This window comes from Stenella coeruleoalba (genome assembly GCF_951394435.1).
Source record: "Stenella coeruleoalba genome assembly, chromosome: 15".
In the NCBI taxonomy this organism is placed as follows: domain Eukaryota; kingdom Metazoa; phylum Chordata; class Mammalia; order Artiodactyla; family Delphinidae; genus Stenella; species Stenella coeruleoalba.
The window spans coordinates 50,126,635-50,147,917 of record NC_137161.1 but is presented as its reverse complement, the minus strand read 5'-3'; the positions used below and the strand labels follow the sequence as shown (position 1 = coordinate 50,147,917).

Below are 21,283 nucleotides of genomic sequence, written 5' to 3'. Positions count from 1 at the left end.
AACGCCGGAACCGGATGTGGCGTCCGGCTCCTGCGCAGAGGCGCGCCTCGGCTGCCTGAGAAGTTGCGAGCGGGCGGGATTCCCGGGCCCTGCTCCTAGCCATGGGCCGCCGCAGGGCAGCCTGTGGGCCGGGGGCCGAAGGTGGCCGCACTCGGCGCCCCGCGGGCCGCTCTCTGGAGGCTTTCGCGGAGGAGGTGGGCGCCGCGCTACGCGGTGAGTGGGGCGTGATCCGGAGCGGGGGCGGGGGCCGGAGGCCCAGGGTCGGGTCGCGGAGCCGCGGCTGAGGCCGGGTCCCCTTCTGTGCCCGGTGTAGCGTCCGTGGAGTCAGAGGCGGCCGAGGACGAGGGCGCCCCGGGCCCTGCGCACCTGCCCTGCGCTCTGGCCATGTGGGAGCTGGGCCACTGCGACCCCCGGCGCTGCACCGGCCGCAAGCTGGCGCGCCTGGGACTGGTGCGCTGCCTACGTCTGGGCCACAGGTTCGGCGGCCTCGTGCTCAGCCCCGTGGGCTCCCAGTACGTTTCCCCCGCAGACAGGTAGGCGGGAGGGGACAGGGTGTGGAGGTGGGGAGGGCGGGGTGCCTCCTGGGTCTTTTCTTAATGAGTCCCCTACTCTGGCGCATCCTTCTTTTCAGGGCTCACCTATTTGCACTGATCTGTCTAGTTTGCCCCCATTACCTAGGGCAAAGTCCAGGATGCCGCAGGTTTCAATAAACGTTTGTTGAGTGAATAAATGAGCTTTGTCGAGGAACACCTCCCCCCCAGCTGCCTCAAAAGCTTGGCCCATGAGAGTCCCTGGGGGTCATTGGGATGGGGAAATGATGCCGCTGAATCCCCAGTGGGGCCAGCACCAAGTTGACCCCAGAACCAAGCCCTACGCTGCTCCTGGCAGACAGTTGGTGGCACAGTCCGGGGTCGCTGTCATCGACTGCTCCTGGGCCAGACTGGATGAGACTCCGTTTGGGAAGATGAGAGGGAGTCACTTGCGGATCCTGCCCCACCTGGTGGCTGCCAACCCTGTGAACTATGGCCGGCCTTGCAGGCTCTCCTGCGTGGAGGCCTTTGCTGCCACCTTCTGCATCCTGGGTGAGTGTCAGGGCCTGGCAGCCTGGAGTCTGGCTGTGCTCCCAGCAGTGTGTTTTCTGCTGCAAGTCCCAGGAGGAGCATGACCATGTACGGGGAGGTGGCCAAGGTTTCGTCCTAACTCCCACTTAAGCCCTCGCCATGTGGGGTTGAGGTGGAGGCAGAACACTTCGCTGGCCTACATGCACCCGTATTTGGCCCTCGTTGTCAGGGCACCACCGCCCTGAGAGTCCTTTGTTACCAAAGCTCACCCCCAGAGACCTTATGGTCCACATGGAGGCCCAGGTGGGTGGCCCTGTGAGACTCCCTGTGGGGAAAGGGACTTAATGGGCTACTGAGGCAGAGGCTCGTGAGTGGGCATGGGCTCTCTGGACCGTGGGAAAGTGTCGGCGGGACTTTTAGTTCCTGGGACAGAAGGAACCAGCGGCAAGGGTGACAGGAGAGGGATTGTCCACATCCTTGGAATTCCTGTTTCCTGCACCAACAGGTTTTTCAGACCTTGCTGTCATTTTGCTACGGAAGTTCAAGTGGGGCAAGGGCTTCCTAGACCTGAACCGCCAGCTCCTGGACAAGTATGCAGCCTGCAGTGGCCCAGAGGAGGTGCTGCAGGCAGAGCAGGAGTTCCTGGCCCACACCAAGGAGCACCCCGAGGAAGAGGAGGAAATCGGTGAGGCCTGGCACAGACACAAGCCCCCTGGGTGGGAGCCAGCACCCTCAGGCCTGCCACCTCCTTTGAGAAGCCTGGGGGTTGGGGGGAGCCTTCCTGCCACAGCTGTGGGATGCTTGGTTCTGCTCCAGGCTCACCTACAGGTCGCTTTCCTCTTTGATTCCTCGATTCAGATCCCTTTGATGTGGATTCAGGGCGAGAGTTTGCAAACCCCAACAGGCCTGTGTCTGGCCCCCGGTAGGTCCTCGGGCTTCCCAAGTTTCACGACAGCTCAGACCCAGGGCTCCCCTCCGCCTCTGGCCTCAGCCACTCCTGCTGCAGGGTGGGGTGGTGTCCTAAACAATACCAGGATGCCTTTCTGAGTGCAGAGAAGGGAAGGTGGAGGTCCTAATGGAGGGATTTCAGTTTTGAGAGGACAGGGAATAGGAATCTGTCCTCAGCTTAGGGGCTTTGGTGAATGAGTGGGGAGGGATGTTAACTCAGACTGGCCAGTGAATGCACCCCTCCCTCCCAGGCTGCCCAGAGACAGGGCTGACAGTGACACCGAGGAGGAGTCTGAGGAACTTGGGCCTGACTCCAAGGACGGGGGAGGCAGCAGCAGCAGCCCTGAAGAGACAGAGACCAGGGTCCCCACAGAGATTTGGAAAGGAATCAAGAAACGGCAGAGAGACTGAAAGCTGCAGACATGTATATTTTCCGAGGCAGAGTGACGAGGACATCTAGAGATGGCAGTGGAACTTGCGGGAACACACACACAGGCCTGGTGGCCTCAGCCCCTGCAGCTGCCAGCAGGACTGGACTCTGTCTGGGTTTTCTCCCTGTGCTTCTAACCCGGCCTTGCTCTGGGTCCTGCCTCAGAGCCCTCCCAATGAAGCTGCAAGCCAAGGAGTACCCTGTGTGAGCCTCTGCTTCTCTGCGCTTGGCCTGGGGGTTTGGGGGGACCCTCAGCCTCTAGTGAGGCAGACCCTGCCTAGAAGGGTCTGGGGTGTGGGGATGGGGCTGAGGGGTAGGTCTTGTGTGGGCACCCATGCATTCGTGAAAAGAAATGCCAGATAGCTGGCCAGTTGGCATGGAGCCCCTTACACTGACCAGCCTTGAATGACATCCTCAGCCAGAGACCCTGGGCCTGTCAGCTGGGTGGGGACTGGAGACCTGTGCAGCTCTCAGGCAAACCACCTTCCACATGCCCTCTGGGATGGAGGGTCCCTGGAGAAGGGTGGGGACACTGCACATGTTCACCCTCTCCCTCCAAAGCCTGGATTGTCCAGACTCAAAACGCACCTTCCTGCCTCTCCAGCTAGTGAGGCCTTGCCTCAGCCCTGGAGAGACGAGGACAGAACTTCCTTTAGGACAGGGCTGTCCTCTGTAGCACTGGTGACATTTAGGGGTGAACCATTCTTTGTTGGGGGGGAGGGTTCATGGCAGGATGTCAAGCCTAGTCTCTACCCACTGGTGCTAATAGCACAGCCTTCACCCACTCCCCAGTTGTGACTCACTACCAAAAATGTCTCCAGGCAGCACCTAATGTCCCCTGGGGGGCAAGGCTGCCCCACGAGAGCCCTGCTTTAAGACCAGCACCCTCCTGCCCTGTGGCTGTGGAACCTGAGGGAAGGTGGGAAGCTCACCTGGCGGCCAGGCCTGCTCTCTCTGCTCCGGGGTGGGGGGGGTAGCTGCTGGCCAGACCTTGCCCAGTCGGCCGTCCTGATCCAGTGGGGTGGGGCTTACTGGGCACAGAAGGTTCACAGCACACACCAGAGAGACATGACCAGGGCAAAAGGGAGCCCAGGGAGTCCAGCCACAGCATACACACCACAAAGCAGGGGAAGGGGCACCACGAGCCCGGCTGCACAAAGCTGACCACGGCGAGAAAACAACACGGGGACTTGGGGAGGGCCTGGCTGGCAGCCGCAGGGCCTCAGGGGTCCGCCTCCATGTACTTCTCCAGCTCCTTGAGTCTCTTGACAAACTCCTGCGCCTCCTTGTTGTTGCGGCCCTCCAGCATCCTAAGCGCTGATCTCACTGCGGGCGGGTGGTGGGGGGACGGGACGGGGCCAGTGTCAGCCCCGGCTGGCCCCGCCCTTAGCCTTGCCCCTGCCCTGCCCCTCACTCACCCTGGGCTCTGGGCCGGCGCAGGTGCAGGGTGACCGGCTGCCCGGCCCTCGCGCTCCCTCCCACCTGGGGCCTCGCGACGCCACCAATGCTGCCCAGGCCCAGGGCTGCCTCCCCTGCGAAGTCGTTGGTGGACAGCCAGTCGTGGTCCATGACGGTGAACAGCACGCAGGCGCCCCGGCGGCGGCAGGCCTCTGCGGGCACGGAGCTGGGGGCGGGGGGAGGCGGGCGGTGGTCACCTGGAACCCTGCTCCCGGCTCCGGACAGGCAGGGCAGGGAGGGACACTCACAAGTAGAAGAGCTCGTCGTACACGGGGTGCAGCGTCCGGCTCTTGACCTGGGTCCTCTGACTGCGGACCAGAGGGAAAAGGTGCGGCGGGCCCAGCTCCACGATCACAAAGGGGTCGCTCAGGCCTAGGGACACGGCTGTGAGCGGACCACGCCGCCGTCCCCGCCAGCCCCGCCTCGCCCCGCCCCGCCGCACCCCTTCCCCGCACCGTTGGCGTCCAGGGGGAGCAGGTCGGCGGCGTGCAGCACCTCCACCACCAGCCGCTGTTCGGCCGCCTCGTAGTGGCAGCGGACGCTCAGGCGCCCAAACCGGTTGTGCTCCAGGGACCTCTGTGGAAAAGCCAGGGGGCCGGTGAGCTGGAGCCCGGGGACTCCCGGAGGCGGGGCCTCGTGCCCACACTTGGGCCGCACTACCTGCTTGAGCTTGTCCAAGTAGTACTGCTCGATGCACTCCCGGGTGGAGCACTGATGCAGGCGCAGCTCCTCCTCCAGCCTCTGCAGGAAGGAGGAGGCCCCTGGTGATGCCGGCAGCTCCTCACGGCCCCATTTCACGTGTGGGGCATGGATGAACTCAAACTTGGGTCTCTGGTGTCCACCCCTCCCCCTTCCTCTGTCAGAGGCCCCAGGGCCAAACTTCACCTTGTAGCTTCCATCCCTCAGGCTCTCCAGGGGCAAACCCTGGCCCTCAGCGTGGAAAAAATTGACCAGGGCCTGCGGCGGGGCAAGAAGGGAGAGATATCAGGGGCGAGGTGGGTGCTGGGGACCGAGAGTGGAGACAAATGGAGACTTGAGCAGCACCCAGCTCGGGCTCTCGGGAGCCCCGGGCAGAGCCACTCACACCTGGGGCACATCAGAAGCCCCCAGGAAGCTTGGGAAAATGTCGGTGCCTGAGGCCAGATAGCTGTCTTAACAGGTGGTCCAGGTGCTTCTGACACAGGTGGGCTGGGGGAAGGAGATGCTGCCCTGGTGGGTTCCCAGAGGAGGGGTGTCCAGGGAGGGCCTGGCATCCCAGCACGGTGCAGCAGGGCAGCTGGGAAGGGTCAGCAGCCTTGTTGCCCTGGGCCTGGGGTTGCGGGGAGCCAGGAACTGGGAGCTGCAGCAGGAAGGGCTCTTCCACATGGCCCTACCTCCAGCGTGAAGTGGAAGCGCCCATAGAAGTCAGCAGACACGTCACGGTTTGCGCCCAGAGCCTGCAGAATAGCCTGTAGCAGCAGCTCCCAGAGGGCCTCCAGCACCCTGTAGGGACACTCGGCATCTGTGACTGGACACTGGGCCAGCCCTGCTCCACCTGCCCGGGACCATACCTGCTCAGGTTCTCCTTCACCAGCGAGGCGTTCAGCAGAGCCAGCTTCTCGTCCAGGTACTTCAGGAGCGGGGCCATGGCCTGCAGGCAGGGTCCTCAGGCTGGGACTGAGCCTGGACCCCCACCCCACACACGCATTCCCCACCATGCCCAAGCCCTCACCTTGGCTAGGCACTCACCTCCTCGTTCTGGATGGAGTCAGGCGAGAGGCTGATGTGCTGCACGTACTTCCTGATGTCACCCACCATCTGTGGGAGGACGGCGTTCAGCACCAAGTTGGGGTGCAGGGAGGGGGCAGCCAGGTCCCGCCCCACCATCCTTGCCCACCTTGGAGGTCAGGTGTGCTGTCACGGTTCGGGCCTCCCGCTGCAGGTCCTCATCCAGGGCCTGCATGCAGCTAAGCAGGGGGCGCGGGAGCACACCCTCGAGCCCTGGAGCCCCCTCCGGCCACGCCAGGCCACGTAGCGCCTGGCCAGCAGCCTTGCGCAGGAGCTCCACGTCGTTGAGGACCACGCAGAGCTGGGGAGGTGTGCCGGACATGTGTGGGCTGGCAGTCAGGTGGTGGCCCCACCGTGCCTCCTCCTCCCCGCAACTGGCCCCTCCCCGCCCGTCGGCTCACTGGCTCGCTCACTGCCTCGCCTGCTGCCCCAGGCTGAGTGTCCACCTTCTTCCGCAGCAGCTCTGTGTAGAAGAGGGCGGCTTCACACAGGTCCTGGGGTGGAAGATGGGGGCTCAGGAGTTGTGGGACATGTCCCCTGGCCCTGTTGCCCCTCTAGACCCCGATCTCCTCTCGGGAGTCCCCACCTGGCTGAGCTGGGTGCCCAGCCCCTGGGCCTGGGCAGGGTCTGGCCATGCCAGGCGGGCCCACAGCTCCTGGATGTGGCTGAAGCAGAGGCTTGCAGTGGCTGCGGAGCTGCTGTGCTTGGAGGAGGAATCCATGGGCTCCAGCTAGGAAGCAGGGGGAAGCCTTGGTTGTGAGGGTGCCCTGGATGAGCCCAGCACCCTCAGGTCTAGGTGCTCACTCACCGTGTCCACATCCACGGCTCCCTGAAGCCTCCACCTGGCTTGGTCCCGCAGCACCTGCAGCCAAAGCTTCACAGCAGGCAGGAATGGGGCATGGATGCCAGCCAGGGCAAGGGAGCGGCTGTCCCTGCAGCGGGAGGCCAGCAGTCAGAGCTCACCCCAACTCAGACACCTTGAGCCAACATGTCCCAGGTTCCTAGCCTAAGGAGGCCCCGAGGAGAGTCTCTTGCACAGAGTCCTCCTAGAGCAGACTGGAGGACAGGTGGGGGGCAGGACACCCACCGGCCCGGGATGCTGCTCCAGAAGCACTGGATGTCTGCCAGGGTCAGGTAGAGCTCAAAAAGCCCTGAGGCCACCTCGAGGGTCATCTTCGGGCTCAGCTCCTCCGTCAGCACCCACACCTCTTCAGCCACCTGCCCAGGAGGGTGGAGTCAGACTGCCAACAACAGGAAACCCAGGTCCCTTCCCAGCCAGGGGGCTCTCCCCAGGCGACCTCCTCACCAGACGCTCCAGCTGCCGAAAGGTGAGGGTGAAGAAGTCGATCTTGATGATGCTGCAAAGGACACACCTCAGACATCTGCTCTCCCTGCTCCCCACTCCAGCGGCAGAACTTGAGGGGCTGGATGCAGGGGCAGCAGGGAGAGCGCTGGCCCCACCTGTGGAAGAGGCTGGCATAGATGCCATAGCAGGACTGCAGATCCTCGTAGACAGTGTCAGCCAGCTTGACCAGCCCTGCAAGGCGCTGTGGCCCCGGCTGCAAGGAAGCCCAGCACACTGACCTTCTGGCCTGCACCCACATGCTGCCCCCCCTCCCCTGAGCCACACCTGCTCCCCCTGACCCATTCCCCCCCTGAGTCACACCTGCTCACGAGGACTCTGGGAGTTCAGGAGCTTGTCGAACCATTCACGGTTCCCTCTCTGCAAGGGAAGCCGCCAAAGCAGCGTGGTGGGTGGGAGGGAAGAAGGACAATAAAGTGTGTGTGGTACAGCAGGTCCAGGCGGAGGCAGGGGCACGGGCAGGACCGGAGCAGTTAGCCCAGACCAAGCTACCAGACACACCTTCAGGGCAGCAGCAATGTCCATGTTTAGCTCCGTCTCGAAGGGGCAGATCTCAAAGGAAGGCTGGAAGAGCTGCAGCTTGCCAAGACACCTGGGCGACCGGTCACCCACTGACTGGGGGTGCCCCACCCAGTCCCCTACCCCTACCCCACCCCCACCCCTCGTGCCAGCGGCTGCACCCACTTCAACAGCAGCTCCAGGCGGTAGATGGCTGTGCTGTTGGTGGCAGGGAAGTAGTCTCGGAGCTGGCGCAGCAACCGAAGCCCAAACTCAGAGAAGGCGGAGAAGCTGTCTGCCAGTCCCTCCTCCTGGGGGACAGGGCCCTTAAGAACTGACTCCTGAGTGCCCGCTCCACGGCAGAACCAGCCAGTCTACAAGGCTCTGCCCTGAGGAGCACCCTCCCTACCACCACCTCCAACCCCACTGGCCTTGCAGTGATGACCTCTCCAGCCCCTGCCTCCGCAGCTCCCCCTGGAGGCACAGACGCCCTCAGGGCCTTTGCACCACCAGCTGTGCCTCCTGCGAGCTGGCCCACTCCCTCTGTTGCTCGGGACTCCATCAAGGTATCGCACACCCGATCCTGGGACCGCACAGCACGTGCCCTCTCCTAGGTCCCGCAGTTTGTCCGTTTGTTTTTAACCACCTACCGCACCCGCAGGCTGTGCATCCCACCAGGGCAGGACTCTGGCCGTCCCTGCCTGCCCCAGCCCGAGCAGCTCCACAGCACACCCCCCAGAAACAGCATTTTCAGCCGAACCCACCTGCTCCTGGGGCAGCGAGGCCGCCTCTTCCCAGTGTGCCTGCATATCTTCCAGCAGCCCCAGAAGGTAGCCGTAGTCCAGGGTGCGCGTCTGATGGTGGCGGCTGCTGACCTGCCAGTGCCTGCGGGGCCCCAGCCCAGGCTCAGGGCAGCGGCCTTGGGGCCGGGACCAGGAGGAAGCCGGCGCCCCTCCAACTCACAGCACAGCCCCTTTCCGAGACCCGCCCCTCCAGTGTCCCGCCCCTCGGGACACGGCCCCGCCCATGTACTTGCAGTTTCGCTCGCTGAGGCTCCGCCCCTCCCACCGCCCTTCCGCCCCGTCGGGGCCCTGCCCTCTTGCGTCGCGGCCTCGCCCACTCACAGCACAGCCAGCTGCAGCGCCGACAGGTTGCTCTGGGCGCCGTGCAGGCAGAGCACGGTGGCCGCAGGCCCGCTGAGCTCACCGCGCCAGCTGCTCGAGTTGGGCTGGGGGACGGGCCGGGTGTGGGTGGAGGCGGGAGACCCCCATCCCCTCTCGTCCCCCAGGTCCCCGGCCTCCCCCTCTCCCCCTCCCCACGCCGCGCTTGGCTGCCCCGGGGGCCCGAGGGCGGCGCTACCTCCTCGGCTTGGTGCTCGAACTGCAGCAGACGGCTGAGCAGCAGCAGGTAGGACAGGAAGCCCGAGCGCCCGCGCTGGCTCATGCTCGTGTCCCTCTGGAACGCAGGGCCCGCCGGTCACCAGCCCTGCCCAAGCCCATGGGCTGGGGCGCAGGGCCGCAGGCCGGGGGTCCCCCTTGGCTTCCCACCTGTGTGGTGATCAGCTTGAGGACCAGCTGGCAGTCCCCCTGCACGCGGGAGGCGCTGGAGCGCGGTTCCAGTTTGAACCAGCGGTCCTCACCAGCCACGGGCACCTCCTGGGGAAAGGGGGTTCAGATTGGCGATTCTGCCTCCCTCTTCCTCCCGCACAGACTGTTTGCAGGACCGTGGGGAGAAAACAGGCCTCCGCTTCCCACTGAACACGGGTAACCAGCACAGGGAGCGCTTAGGGGCGCCTGGACCCCTGGAGGCTGTCCCTCCCCCACTCCTCCCAGCATGGTGCCCCCCCAGCCCCAGAAAGATGGGAGACTGTTGGGGGAATCACAGGACATAGCCAGCAGTGGTATCGCAGGAAGGCGGGGCACCCATGAGCAGGTGTTCCATGAGTGACGCCCCGACAGCCACTCACCCTGATGGGTATGTTGAGGCACCCCAGGAAGTCATCGGTGTGGTCCTCCGTGGGCCCTGCTGTCCCATTTGTGCGGGCAGACTTGACAATCTGTTTGAAATACCTGGGGGCGGTAGGGTGGGCGTCACACCTGAGGTCCCTGAGGAGCCACCACCTGCTGGCCCCCGTGGCCGAGCTGTGAGTGTCAGGAGCACAAGGGTCCCACCTGCCATACCTGCTCATGCCTTTTAGGCCAATGACTTCATTCAGCTTCCTGCATGCTTCCACCAGGGACACATCATCATCATGATCCCTAAGGGTGGGGCGAGGTGGGGGTACCTGGCTGGTCTGGAGCCCAGCCTGGCCCTGACTGCCCCCTCCCGCTCTCCCCAGACCAGAGGCGCCCACATCCCCTGCCCTGCAGGGCACAGGGGCCTATACCAGATGTCCAGGTGCAGCTGGTCGGTGCTGACATCCTCAATCTCACTATAAGGAGAACAGAGAGATACCCTTTAGGGTCCAGGTGATCCTCTGCCCGGAGCTGGGGCAGGGACCATTTCTGAGCCTCAGTCTCCTCCTCTGAAAAATGGGCATAGGACCAGTCTCTCAGTTCCCTGGGGCAGGCACTGAGACCGCATACAGGCACAGCTGCCACATGCAACCCCAGGACCAGCCTGGCACCGCAGCAGACCCTGCCCAACCACCCTGCCATCCAGCTGGACAAGGGGCCTTACAAGAGGAAGTGCTCCTTCCACACAGGGTTCAGGGTGCTGCTCTTGACCTCAGTGACCTGGATGCACTTGGCCGGCAGTGGGCCACCACGCTTGCTGCCCTTGCGGAAGCTGAAGCGCTGCTCCTTGTGTGGGCCCGGCTCCCTCAGGGTGCCTGAGGCCGGCAGGATGCCCAACATGCAGTACGGGTCACTGAAACCTGGGACATGGCAGGTGTCTCAGCCCCCGACCCCTGACCCCAGGCCCTCCCATGACCCCCAGACCTGAGCTAGCCAATGTCCCGGCTGAGCTAGCCAACCCCACTCACCGTTGGGGTCTTTGGCCAGCAAGTTCTTGGCACGCATGACGGAGACTTTCAGGGCATATGTGGGAGCCTGTGGGTGGGTGGGGGTGTGAGGGCCTCTCGGGGCTCAGCGTGTACCCAGCCCTGTGCCCCCTCCACCCTGAGCCCCTGCACACGAGCACTGCGCTGGTCAGCGTCTGCCCAGGTGGGCAGCAGCCTCACCTTGGCCTTCTTCACACGCTCCATGGCCTCAGCATGTTGCTCGGGGCTGGTACCGAACACCTGCACAGGGCAGGCAGGTGTGAGGGCCCAGGTACCGCTGAAGCAGGGCTGGCTATTGTCCTGGGGGCCTCACAGGGTTGGGGGAGCACACACAAGTGAGGAATAAAGGTGTCTGTCCATCTGTTGGTTTGTCCTTTCTACTTTTTTTCTGTGTGTCTGTCTGTCCATCTTTCTTTGTATGTCCTATATCTGTCTACCTGTCCTTTCCTGTGTTGTTTATATTTGTCTCTGTGTTCATCTATCTGTTTTTGTGTTCTTCTGTTTGAATGTGTCTGTGTGTCCGTCCATCACTCCATCTTTCTGGGCATGCCTATCAGCCCGTTTGTGTCTGCCTGTGCATGTGTGTGTGTGTGCCTTGTGTACATGGGGCAAATCTGTGTGTGTTCTTCAGGTGATAGTGACATAAGCACGTGGGGGAAAGTGTCTCAGTCCTCCCCAGAGATGGGGAGGGGCCAGGCCAGGAGGGTGGGTGGGGCCAATGGGGCTCACCTGCTGCAGGTAGCTCAGTAGGGCCCCCTGGTCATCCACCTGGTCGGGGCCCATGGTCCCTGCGCGGTAAAGGACTGTGTACAAGGCTTCCTCATAGAGCATCTCCACCTGCAGGTGGGGAGGGGAGCACATGCTGAGTCCTGGCCACCCTGTCCCTGTCTCTCCTCAGCCCCGGGCTCTGGACACAGGGGGTCTCAGGCTCCTCGAGTCCACCCTGTGTGCCCAGCCCCCAGCAGCTCCTCCCACTGGCAGAGCCCAATCCCTGCCTCTGTGCCTTTGCACCTAGCAGGCCCTCCATTGGGGGTCCCTCCTCACCCTTGATCTCTGTTCGCTTCCATGGGGAGGCCTGGCCCACCCACCCCAGACCCTAAGTCTGGCACACAGAGGTACTTACAGCCCCTCCTGGGGCCAGGCCCCCTTCCCCCTTACCTCCTCTTGGGTCAGGGCTCTAAGGCCACGGCTGGGGTCCACGGGCTCTGTGGGGGCTGGGGAGCTACTGCGCAGGAGGACCTGTGAAGGGCACCGGGTGAGGGCCTCTGTGGCTCCCGGGGCCAGTGGGGCGCAGAGTGCTCCAGGGAGGGAGGGAGTGGAGGGCGGAGGGGCAGGTGGGGAGGCCTGGCCCAGCACCCCATGCCAGGCAGCAGTGCCCGTGCTATCCGCACCTCGGGGCACGGCAGGCCCTGTCTGCTTTCCCCCTTCTTCAGGATGAGGCGCATCTGGGCAAAGAACTCCACACCATCTCCGGGTTTCCTGCCAAGAAAGCCCAGACTCGGGGTCAGCAGACCCTCCCTGAAGCTACAGTTCACGGCACGTGCTGGCCCACACGACTCAAGGGTCTCTGCATGTCTGGGGGTGAGGTATGATGCCTCCCATGGCCTTGGGTTCAGAGCCTCCTGGGCTTCCCCCAGGGGCCATGCTGGGCAGCTGGTGTGTGAGGTCAGCGAAGGAAGGCGGGCCCGGTGCAGGTGACCATGACCATGCGGAGCAGGCTGTGGGGTACCCACCAGGCCCCAGCCGCGGGCTCCTGCACTTCGGTGCTGCTGCTCGCCGGCTCCTCCTCAGTCCTTCGGCGGAAGGACGGGCACACCTGCACCTGCCTGAGCACGCTGCTCTTGATCTCCAGCAAGGTGGACATGGTGGGTAGCCTGCGGGCAGAGAGCACAGCCACAACCTCCGGTCGGGCCACTTGCTCATTCGCTGGTGTTGCCAGACTGTCCCCAATGATCAAATCAGATGCCACCCTGAGCAATGACTGAGGTGTCCCCCGTTGCTCAGAGGTGCCCACTGCTGGGGTCATGGGCTCCAGCCCCTCACAGGGCTGCAGACTTGCTCAGTCCAAGCCCTATCCCTTCCCACAGATTCTGGCCACCCAGACCAGAATGACAAGTACTGAGCTGGCTTCAGGGGATGCCCGGGGCCCATTCCTCACTCGACACAGAGGATCCCTCTCCGTCCCAGTGTGGTATCTGGGCTCCTCCAGGCAGGATGCTACATGGTGGCTCAGTTGCCATGGCAACATGGGCAACTGGAGCCGGACAGGAGAGTGAGCGGGAGCTGTGGCCCCACAACCCACACTTGCCAAAAGAGGAGTAGGCCCTGCTCTGGGGACACCTTCCTGTCCAGGTGGCTAGGCCCTGGGATGCCCCTGAGGGGCAAGCGGCTCTCACTGCCAACTCCAGTTCCCCCGGCCTGACCAGCCTTTGCTGTTACACCCACACACGTCCTCCAGGGGTCTCAGTGTCCCCTGCAGACCCCGCTGGGAAGGGCAAGATGATAGCTAAGCCACCAAGGGCCCCTGAGCCTGCCTCTTCCACCCCATGGCCTGGCCCAGGCACCCGCCTCTCACCTGGGTCAGGCAACAACCTCCGGCCCTGGGCCCCCTGGATCCCCAGGGTGGTCTTCTGTTCCCCCGTTGAAAACCATCAGGGCAAAGTGAAGACCCTTTCCCGGGCCACCTCTGCCACTCGGTGCCACCACTCGGGCTCCCTGCCCCAAGCTTGCCGGCCTCTTGTGCAGGACACACCGTGCTCCCCTCGGCCCACCTGGGGGCCTTCCCACTGTCTGGGTCCCCTCATTGTCCACTCTTGAGCACTCCCCCACCCCCACAGGGCCAGGCACATCAGCCTGAGCCTGCCATTTTCATTTGACAAAATAGGAAATGGGGACCCAGCCAGATCCAACTCTACTTGCCCTGATCTCACAGGCACTTAGCAATGTGAGAGCCAGGTGAGACCCGCCCCTGCCCTGTGTGCCCGGGGCTCAGGGGCTGGGCCTGTGCTTGTGCAAGTCTCCGTTTACCAGCGCTGCCCCTTCCTGGACTCTTATGCTATGCTGGGAGAGCCAGGGCCAGGCACGCCTGCCACCTCGTGGGTCCTAAACAGACTTTTTGAGCAAACCAGGTCTGTCTCTGGGTGGGCCCAGGCTGCCATCCCTGGTCTGCGACCCCCACCAGCTCTTAGCTCCTCGTCCTGCTCCCTGATCCTCCAACCCCGGACCTGTGGGGCCCAGGGGACACTGGGCTCAGAGGGTCTCATCTGGCCAGACACGAGAGCTGGGACAGGGAAGGCAGGTGGCTCAGCCCCCACGAGCTCCCCCCACCATACCTGTCAGCGCCTGCCGCTGGGGGGCTCTACCCAAGATGGGGGCTCCGCAGCCTCTGCACGCACTTCCCGAAGCTGTCACCCTACAGCTGGCAGTGAGGTCCCGAGGGGGCTAGGCGTCACAGGCCCCCTTTTCCTCTCTAGCTGAGTGGAAGAGGCTGCTCCCCCCACAGACCCCCAAAGCCAGGGAGCAGCCACTGCTTTAGCTGTTGCCACGGCAACCGCCAGCTGCGTCTGCATGTGACAGGGGCTCCAGGGCTCACATTCCCAGAGATGAAGATGACGCAGGAGCCAAGTGGCCTGAGCTGCAGGGTTGGGGGCTTTCTCTGTGAGAACGAAATGTTCAAGGCAAGGCAGGCCACCTCCCCTGATAATCCTCAGACCAGCCCTGGAGAGGGGGTGCCACTCTGCTCCCCCACCTAGATGAGGAAACTGAGGTCCCGGGGTTAGGAACCCACCCAAGGCCACAGAGCCAGCAGGAGGCCCGGAATGGAGTCGAGATCTCCCCAGCTCTGGTGTCCGAGCGCTAAGCTCTTGGCTCGGCTTGAGTCTTGGGGTCCATCCAGATGGGCTGGCCTTCCCCTGTGCTGCGCGGCCCCTCCCTGCTCCCTTCCTCAGCCCATTGCCAGGATGGGGCAATAGTGGCGTCTGGGTGCAGGGGTCCAGGAGAGATGGCTCATCCTGAGAGCCCAGAAATTCCCTTTGTTCCCCTGGAAACCCTGGGCCGCCTGAGCAGTGATGACCTCACTGCACCCAACAGCCTGGGAGCCAGCCAGCACCTCCCCCAGAGCTGCCTTTGACAGTGGGCATGTGGCCGACCCCCAGGAAGCAGTCACTGGCTGCAGGGGCCCTCAGCCTGTACAGGGCATAGTGAGCTGGGTACAGGGCTGCAGGGGACCCCCCCATCTGTCTGACGGGCCCCATGGGACTCCTTCCTGAGCTCTCCATTTCTCGGTCCCAGGTCTGGCCGGCAGCTCAGAGCAGGACATGCCTATACCCCTGCGTATGCCTGGCCACCAGTTCCCATTTATCCAACGAACAAAGTGACGCGGGCCAAGGAGCTGAACGCCACACAGGCACCGGGCCCAGCTGAAAGTGACAGGCCCGCCGTGTTCCCGGGCTGTGCCCAAGGCCCAGGGTTGAATGGGAAATGATAATTTGCAAAGTGGATGTCACTGTCCCATTTCACATCCCAGGGCTGGGGTGAGCTGCCCTGAGCCAGGCCTCGAGCCCAGGGCTCAAAGCCAAGCTGTCTCCTGCTAGCCCACTGGGGAGCCGGGGTGGCACTGAAGCAGGTAGGTCTGGAGCAGCTGAGCTGAACTGGAGGGCCAGCTCTCTCTCTAGTCAGAGTCCTTAGCGGCTAGCTGGCCACCCTTGGAGTGAATAAACACTTTCAGGGCGCTGGGGCCTTCTTACTGAAATCAGTCCCTGGAGACTTGGGGGTCGGGGGTCCACTGATGCCGCCGTGGGCATGTGTAAGGGGATGGCAGGATGTCTGGCCCCACCAGCTAGCTGTCCCTGCTGCCCTGTTGGTCTTCTCTTCCCAGCCCAGCCCCCACCTGACCCCCCTCACTCTTCCTATAGGATTTCTGGCTCCCACCTCTCCCTGTCCTCATTGACTCTGCACACAGTGCTCCCCTGCACACAGCACAGCTGCAGTGCCTCACTGCAAATCACCTAGCGTGCCCATTACAAATATTAGGGTCTCATCCCCACTTAATCCCCAGGGAGGGACCTGGGAATCTGTATTGTAACCAACTCTGTAGGTGGACCTAGAGCTCTGAAGCTTGAGGCGAGCTAGATGCTTCTAGAATGAACGCATTTAAAATGAAATCCTCCGAGGTCCCCTCCCACTTGGCCAGGCCGGCCCCCTCTTACCTGTCTTCCCTCACCTGTTCACGCGGCGTTCCTCCCTCCCACTTCTCTCAGTGACATCCCCTCTCGCCCCTTCCTCCCGTCCCCCCTCTTCCCGAAGCTCCCCGTGAGAACCTCAGGCCCCCCAGTTCTGTCGGGGTGCTTCTCTCGTTGGTGGGCGCTCGGTTCTGGGGCAGTTTGGAAACCTGGTGAGGGTGTATTTTTTTTGGACCCACCCAGACGTCTGGAGGGATTTGGGGAAAGCAAGGGGTCCTGCCAGGATCGGCAGGAGGGGGACGGAACTGGGCTCTAGGGGCGTCTTCCTCCCTGGAGGGTTGGCTGGGAAACCCCCGCGGAGCGTCTCAGAGCAGGGCGGGGAGGTCCCCTGCCCCGGCCCACCTGCGGCTTCCCCCGGGGTTGGCGCGCCGGGTAGGAGCGGGGTCACCCTGCGCATCCCGGGGGCCGCCGGCAGACGGTGGTCCTGGAGTCCCGCGCCCCCCGCGGCAGGGAGGTCTGGTCCCCCCGCCCCTGCGCAGTGCGCACCCCGCTCCCGCCGGGTCCTGCTTCCGCGCTCCGAGGGCCGCAACAGCGAGGGCCGCTCCTCCAAGCGCACGCCGGCCTCCGTCTCCCCGGGGCAGACAGCTTGTCTTCTCGACCTCCCGGGGCCCGGGGTGGCGACGAGCGCGGCGCGGGAGCTGGACCGGCGGCTCTCCTGTACGTCGGTGGGGCGCCGGGCCGAGCTTCGACGGCCGGGCGGGAGCCCGCGGCACTCACCGTGGGCCGGGTGGCTGAGAAGTGGGGACAGTGCTCCTGCGAGCGCCGCGCTCGGCACCGGCTCCGGGGAGGCTTTGGCTGCGCAACCGCTCGCAGCTGCCAGAGCACACAGCACAGCGCGGGCGCAGCGGCTGCAGGGGCCGGGGGCGGGGCCGGGTCTGCTCGCCCCGCCCCGCCCCGCCGCTCCGGGCTCGCTTCCGCCCCGCCCCCGCCTCCCTTGAGTCCCACCACCGCGACCCCGCCGCAAGGAGCGCCGGGCGAGGATCCCCGCGACCCCCGTGCTCTGCCGGGCACCCCCTCCCCCAAGGGGCGGGGTTCGGGGCTGTCAGTCAACCCACAGGTGGGTGCAGCGCGGGAGCAGGATCTGCTCTGCGTCAGGACCCCCTCCTGGGGGCCCCAGGGAAGCCAGAGTCGCCGAAACGGAACAAGATATGCCCGGGTCCGCAGCGCAGACTTTTCTGGAAAGCCTGCGCAGTCATCTCCGAAGTCGCCCTACCAGCCCAGAGCTGTCCCCAACACAAACATGGAGCGGACCTTGGTCTGGGGACTCCTCCACCGCGGGCCTAATCGCTTTTCTCAGAAGGGACAGTCCGCACCCGGGGCAAGGGGGTGCTGCAGGCACCAACCCGGGATGCCCACAACAATCCTGATCACCTGTTGGGGTGACCGAACCCCATGGCCCATCCTGGGTCGCTTGCTGGGTTGCCCCTCTGGCTGGAACCGCCGTCATGCGCTGGACCCCCTCTAGCGCCATTCCCAGCCCATCCTCGGTGCCCCTCCACCGCACCGTGGTCACCTGGAGAGCTTGTAAAAACAGATTGCTCGGCCCACCCGGGACCTGCTGATTCCCAAAGTCTGGGCTGGGGCCCCATCATCTGAGGCTCCTCCCACCACACTTGGAGAACCCTGGGGGCTGCTCAGAGGTTCTGAACTTGTCAGAGACGCACAGGGTCCCTGTATCCCAGCCCTGCCTTTGGCGGATCCTGCTGGACCCTCAGAGCGCCTTCCCTGCATTTGGCGGATCCTGCTGGACCCTCAGAGCACCTTTTACTTGGGGATCAAGACTGTGGTTTGGATAAGTTTTCACCCCAGAGACTTCGTCTCTAATGGAGGTACTCCAGGCCAGATGGGGAACAGACAGACCTGGAACCCACTTCAGCTCAGACCCAGAGGCAAAAGACAGTTGGCGCTGGGGAGGCCAGGGGTCAGCTGAACTTAGGAGAGGGCCAGAGTCTGGAGGAGCAGGGTTCCAGAACAGAGCTGCATGCTGGGAGGCAGCCCACCTGTGCTTTCTTCACTCCCCAGTCCAGAGGAGACCAGGTGCTTCCCCTCGCCCCAGGATGCGGCTACCACCTGTCTCAATTTCTAGACCCAGACTCACAGCCATGCCATGCGTGCCTGTCTGTGCAGGATAAGACACAGAACCACCTTGTTCGGGGAAGACAGCCCTGCAGAGTGGGAGACAGCACTGAAGGGTGGGTTCTCCTTCTGGAAGTTCTGGCCCTAGGCCCTGCTTCCATCCTGACCCAGCACAGCCAGGCAGATGGGGGAGGGGGTGCTCAGGAAATGCACAATGGCTTGGGACAGATGAGTCAGGTGAGCAGGGGAGGGGCCTGGATCCCATGCCACCAGCTGCCCCTTGGCTTCCTTCTGCAGGGGGTGGGAATGGTTTGGGGGCAGCTAATGTCCTTCCCTGGGGATTTGGCAGGTCCTGAGCCAGGGTCTTGTAGCTGATGCCCCCCACCTCTGCAGTCTTGCATCAGGTTCTGCCAACCTGTTGGAACAAACACCGCCTGGTTGCCATGGTGATCCTAATGGCTTTGGGGTGAAGAGACGAGAGCCTAGGAGAGCCTGCAGCTGCTGTAAACAGGAAGTTAGGAGGGGCAGCTGCCAGTGGAGGGGGCCCCTACTCACACCCCCATCCCAAGCTCTGAGGGGAGCTAAGGGGCTGGGGGCCAGCGACGTCACGAAGATGCACCAGCCGCTAAGACTAACACCACGCAGCCTGTCGGGGCAGAGGGCGCCTGGAGGCCTCACCACTCTCTTTTGCAGGTAGGGAAACTGAGGCCCAGAGAGGCCCAGAGAGGGGAAAGGGCTTGTCCAGGGCTACACAGCAACAGGCTGGGTCCCAAAGCCAACTCTGGGCCTCTGTTTCCCCAGGAAAGCATAATCTTCAGGGTCCTTCCCTCCACAAACATTTCCTGGGGAGGGAATGATGGTCCCGTTCGTGCCGACCCCTTCATTGTCCCCCAACCTCCTGGGTCAGACTCCTGCCCTGCCACACTCCTCCACTGCCTTGGGCCTCAGTTTCCCTCATTAGTAAAATGGGGATAGCAGCAGCAGAGCCCACCTCTCAGCAAGGGGAGGGGATGACCTTACCGCGGAGCAAGTGCTGGTTAGAGTCAGCTGCAGCTCCTCCAGTCCACGGGGGATGGGAACTGGAGCCACCATTGCCCAGGACCCTCCAGTGGCCTTGGGAGGGTCTCTTTCCTTCAGGGACTTAGTTTTGGCCTCCGCAGGTTGGAGGTTTAAGCTCATCCTTGTGCGATCCCACAGCCAGTAGAGGACAGGGAGGGATGCCCCTTGCCCTGTGCCTGTGCCCCAGGCCTTGAGCTGAAGGATTTACGTTGGCCCCCTTGCCCCAGGCCCCCCACAGCGGTTCTGAGCTTGACGGGCTGTGAGGGGGCAGCTCGGGGCATGCACAGGAGTTAGGGCACAAGACACCCTGACTATGGGGATCAGGGCTCGGTGGGTCTTGTGGGGAGGTGGGTTTACTCGTGGAGCTTCCAGCTGGAAAGGGTCTGGAAGACAGGGTGAGTGGCTTTTCCTTCTTAGGGCCAGGAGAAAAGCACCAGGCTCTGGGCAAACACTCTGATGGCTGCTGACGGGCAGGGAGAAGGGGCCTCAGAGGTGAGAGGCATCCTGGTAAGTCCAGGGCACTGCCATCACTTTTAATAATGCATGAAATCACGCCCTATGGTGGCAGCCCTTGGAATTGCAGGCACAGCCTCCTAGCAGTCAGGCTTCTCCCACAGCTCTCTGACCCCCATAGCACCTGTCGGAGGACAATGGCAGGAAAAGCGGGAAGGGAGGTGGATCACAGGGAACTCACAGGCACATAGCCCGGGAATTCGGGTCAGCGTCCCTGCCTGCCCTGGGCTGGAGGACCCTGAGGGACTGCAGGAATCTGTCCCATTACCTGTGCTGTCCTGGGTGGTTCTGCCAGCAGAAGTGGTGGCTCCAGTTGAGAGGGGGTCTGGCCCACATGTGACCCCTTGCCTGGGGCACTTAACCAGAAGCCCAGTGGGGGTCCTGCTGCCAGCATCTGTGCGGGTGGAGCCTGTGCCAGGCTGGGTGCTCTGGGGCCTCAGGCCCGAGGTTTTCGTGGGGCTGGGGGTGGGGACAGAGCAGCAGCCCAGCCAGGGCTCTGCAGGTCTGCGTGAGGCCCAGGCGACCGGCGGCAGAGCTGGGAATGGGTCAGGTGCCTGGCTCCTCCACGCACATCCCTCTGCACACAGGAGGCCGAGGCACTTGTCCTGGCTCTGGGGCCCCTGATTCCTTCCTCAAGGCAAGAAAAACCCCCTTGGGATGGGTCACCTGTAAGAGCAGAGGCTGGGAGGGAAGAACCCAGGCTGGGGCCCTGTAACTTTCTTTTGCTGCTCCCTCATTATTTTCTTCTAAAAGCTCAGATAAAACAGCTTCCTGACTGAGGCCCGAGGCTTTGGGCAAGTGGCAAAGTCCGTAGGGTCTGAGGAACTAAGGGTGGATGGGACCCAGTGCTCTAGCTCCTCTGCCAGGCCCATGGCCTCTGCAGATGGGGTCACAGTAGTCTGGAGGCCTCCAGATGAGCCTCCTGACCACTGAGGCAGGACACCCCCAGGCTCAGCACCAGGGTCGGCTGGGGGCAGATCTGGACCAGCACTCCTTGGGCCCCTCCCTGCTGGAGTTGACTTAGACCAGTTGGAGCCGGCCCAAGTCAGTGCTCGGGGGCCCTCCAACCTGGCAACACGTCGCCATGGCAAGCTCAAACTGGAGGCAGGGCCTGATGTATTGTAGGAGGGCTTTGGGCTGCCTGGTCAGGGAGCAAGGTGGCCTCATGGGGGCGGGCAGGTGTGAGGACACGGTGCTGACTCGGCCAGGACAGTCCAGGGAGGCCGGGGGGGACCCCCAGGGACCCAGAGCCCATCCAGGAGCCTATCTGGGCTCCAGGCAGAGTGGTTCCTGGGGAGATAGGCTCCCAGCTTGTCCTACCTGTGGTCAAGTTCTCCTAGAAGCCCCAACGCTGGGTTCCTTGCTCTGCACCCATGTAACAGCCTGGCCCGAGCCAGTCCTGGACACAGTGTCCCAGGGGCCTGGTCAGCGTCTGAGCCAAGGGCTCACAGGCACCTTGGCACCATGAGGACGGCATCCTGGTGCCCCAGGGAGGTCCACCCTGGCGGTGAGAAGGAGGTCCCCATGGGGGGAACCTGCTCCAGTAGGCCAGGGAGGTACAGGCGAGACTCAGGGGACAGGGCCAGGGGTCAGTGCAGGATGTGGGCCCAGCCTTGGCTGCCCACGCCCCAGCCTCAGAGGCACAGACCGGGGGATTCAACCTTGGCTCTAGGGAATGTCACCCTCTGCCACTTGCGGGTCACTGAGCATCTGATGCTGGAAGCCGAGGGAGGAGGCGGCTCCAGCAGCTCCTGGGCCAGCAGCACAGGACCCTGGAATTGGCCAGCATGGCCCCCCTGACACCGAGCATGAAGCAGCCTGTGCAGACGGAGCAGGAAAAGGACACCCTGCAGGCGGCAGTTAGTGGAA

At 63.6% G+C, this 21,283-nt stretch overlaps 2 protein-coding genes across 9 annotated transcripts; one reads left to right on the top strand and one right to left on the bottom strand.

Moving 5' to 3' along the window:
- The first annotated feature begins 3 nt into the window (after positions 1-3).
- TSR3 (TSR3 ribosome maturation factor) lies at positions 4-2,708 on the top strand. Of its 2 annotated transcripts, none has more exons than XM_079945685.1 (6): positions 4-213; positions 314-512; positions 889-1,082; positions 1,567-1,746; positions 1,920-1,983; positions 2,261-2,708. In XM_079945685.1, exons 1-6 carry the CDS (start codon positions 102-104, stop codon positions 2,418-2,420), a joined length of 909 nt encoding a protein of 302 aa, XP_079801811.1. In that variant the 5' UTR covers positions 4-101; the 3' UTR covers positions 2,421-2,708. The 2 variants fall into 2 exon arrangements, with proteins under 2 accessions (XP_079801811.1, XP_079801810.1); XM_079945684.1 differs by having other exon boundaries at positions 9-213; positions 314-533; positions 2,261-2,655.
- Positions 2,709-2,892: 184 nt separating this feature from the next.
- Positions 2,893-16,606, bottom strand: BAIAP3 (BAI1 associated protein 3). Of its 7 annotated transcripts, XM_079945683.1 has the most exons (34): positions 16,484-16,606; positions 12,260-12,400; positions 11,918-12,005; positions 11,685-11,765; positions 11,256-11,363; positions 10,707-10,766; positions 10,509-10,575; positions 10,205-10,400; positions 9,912-9,956; positions 9,706-9,783; positions 9,492-9,594; positions 9,073-9,180; positions 8,885-8,980; positions 8,650-8,753; positions 8,290-8,410; positions 7,712-7,836; positions 7,529-7,619; positions 7,331-7,387; positions 7,126-7,223; positions 6,971-7,022; positions 6,752-6,882; positions 6,473-6,596; positions 6,251-6,394; positions 6,078-6,158; positions 5,774-5,965; positions 5,626-5,694; positions 5,448-5,527; positions 5,271-5,379; positions 4,783-4,854; positions 4,558-4,638; positions 4,353-4,473; positions 4,146-4,269; positions 3,858-4,063; positions 2,893-3,765 (listed from the first exon to the last, which is right to left on the bottom strand). In XM_079945683.1, exons 2-34 carry the CDS (start codon positions 12,388-12,390, stop codon positions 3,662-3,664), a joined length of 3,447 nt encoding a protein of 1,148 aa, XP_079801809.1. In that variant the 5' UTR covers positions 12,391-12,400; positions 16,484-16,606; the 3' UTR covers positions 2,893-3,661. The 7 variants fall into 7 exon arrangements, with proteins under 7 accessions (XP_079801809.1, XP_079801806.1, XP_079801803.1 ...); XM_079945680.1 differs by lacking the exon at positions 16,484-16,606 and having other exon boundaries at positions 6,066-6,158; positions 12,260-12,414; XM_079945677.1 differs by having other exon boundaries at positions 4,558-4,854; positions 6,066-6,158; positions 6,963-7,223.
- Between the last annotated feature and the right edge of the window lie 4,677 nt (positions 16,607-21,283).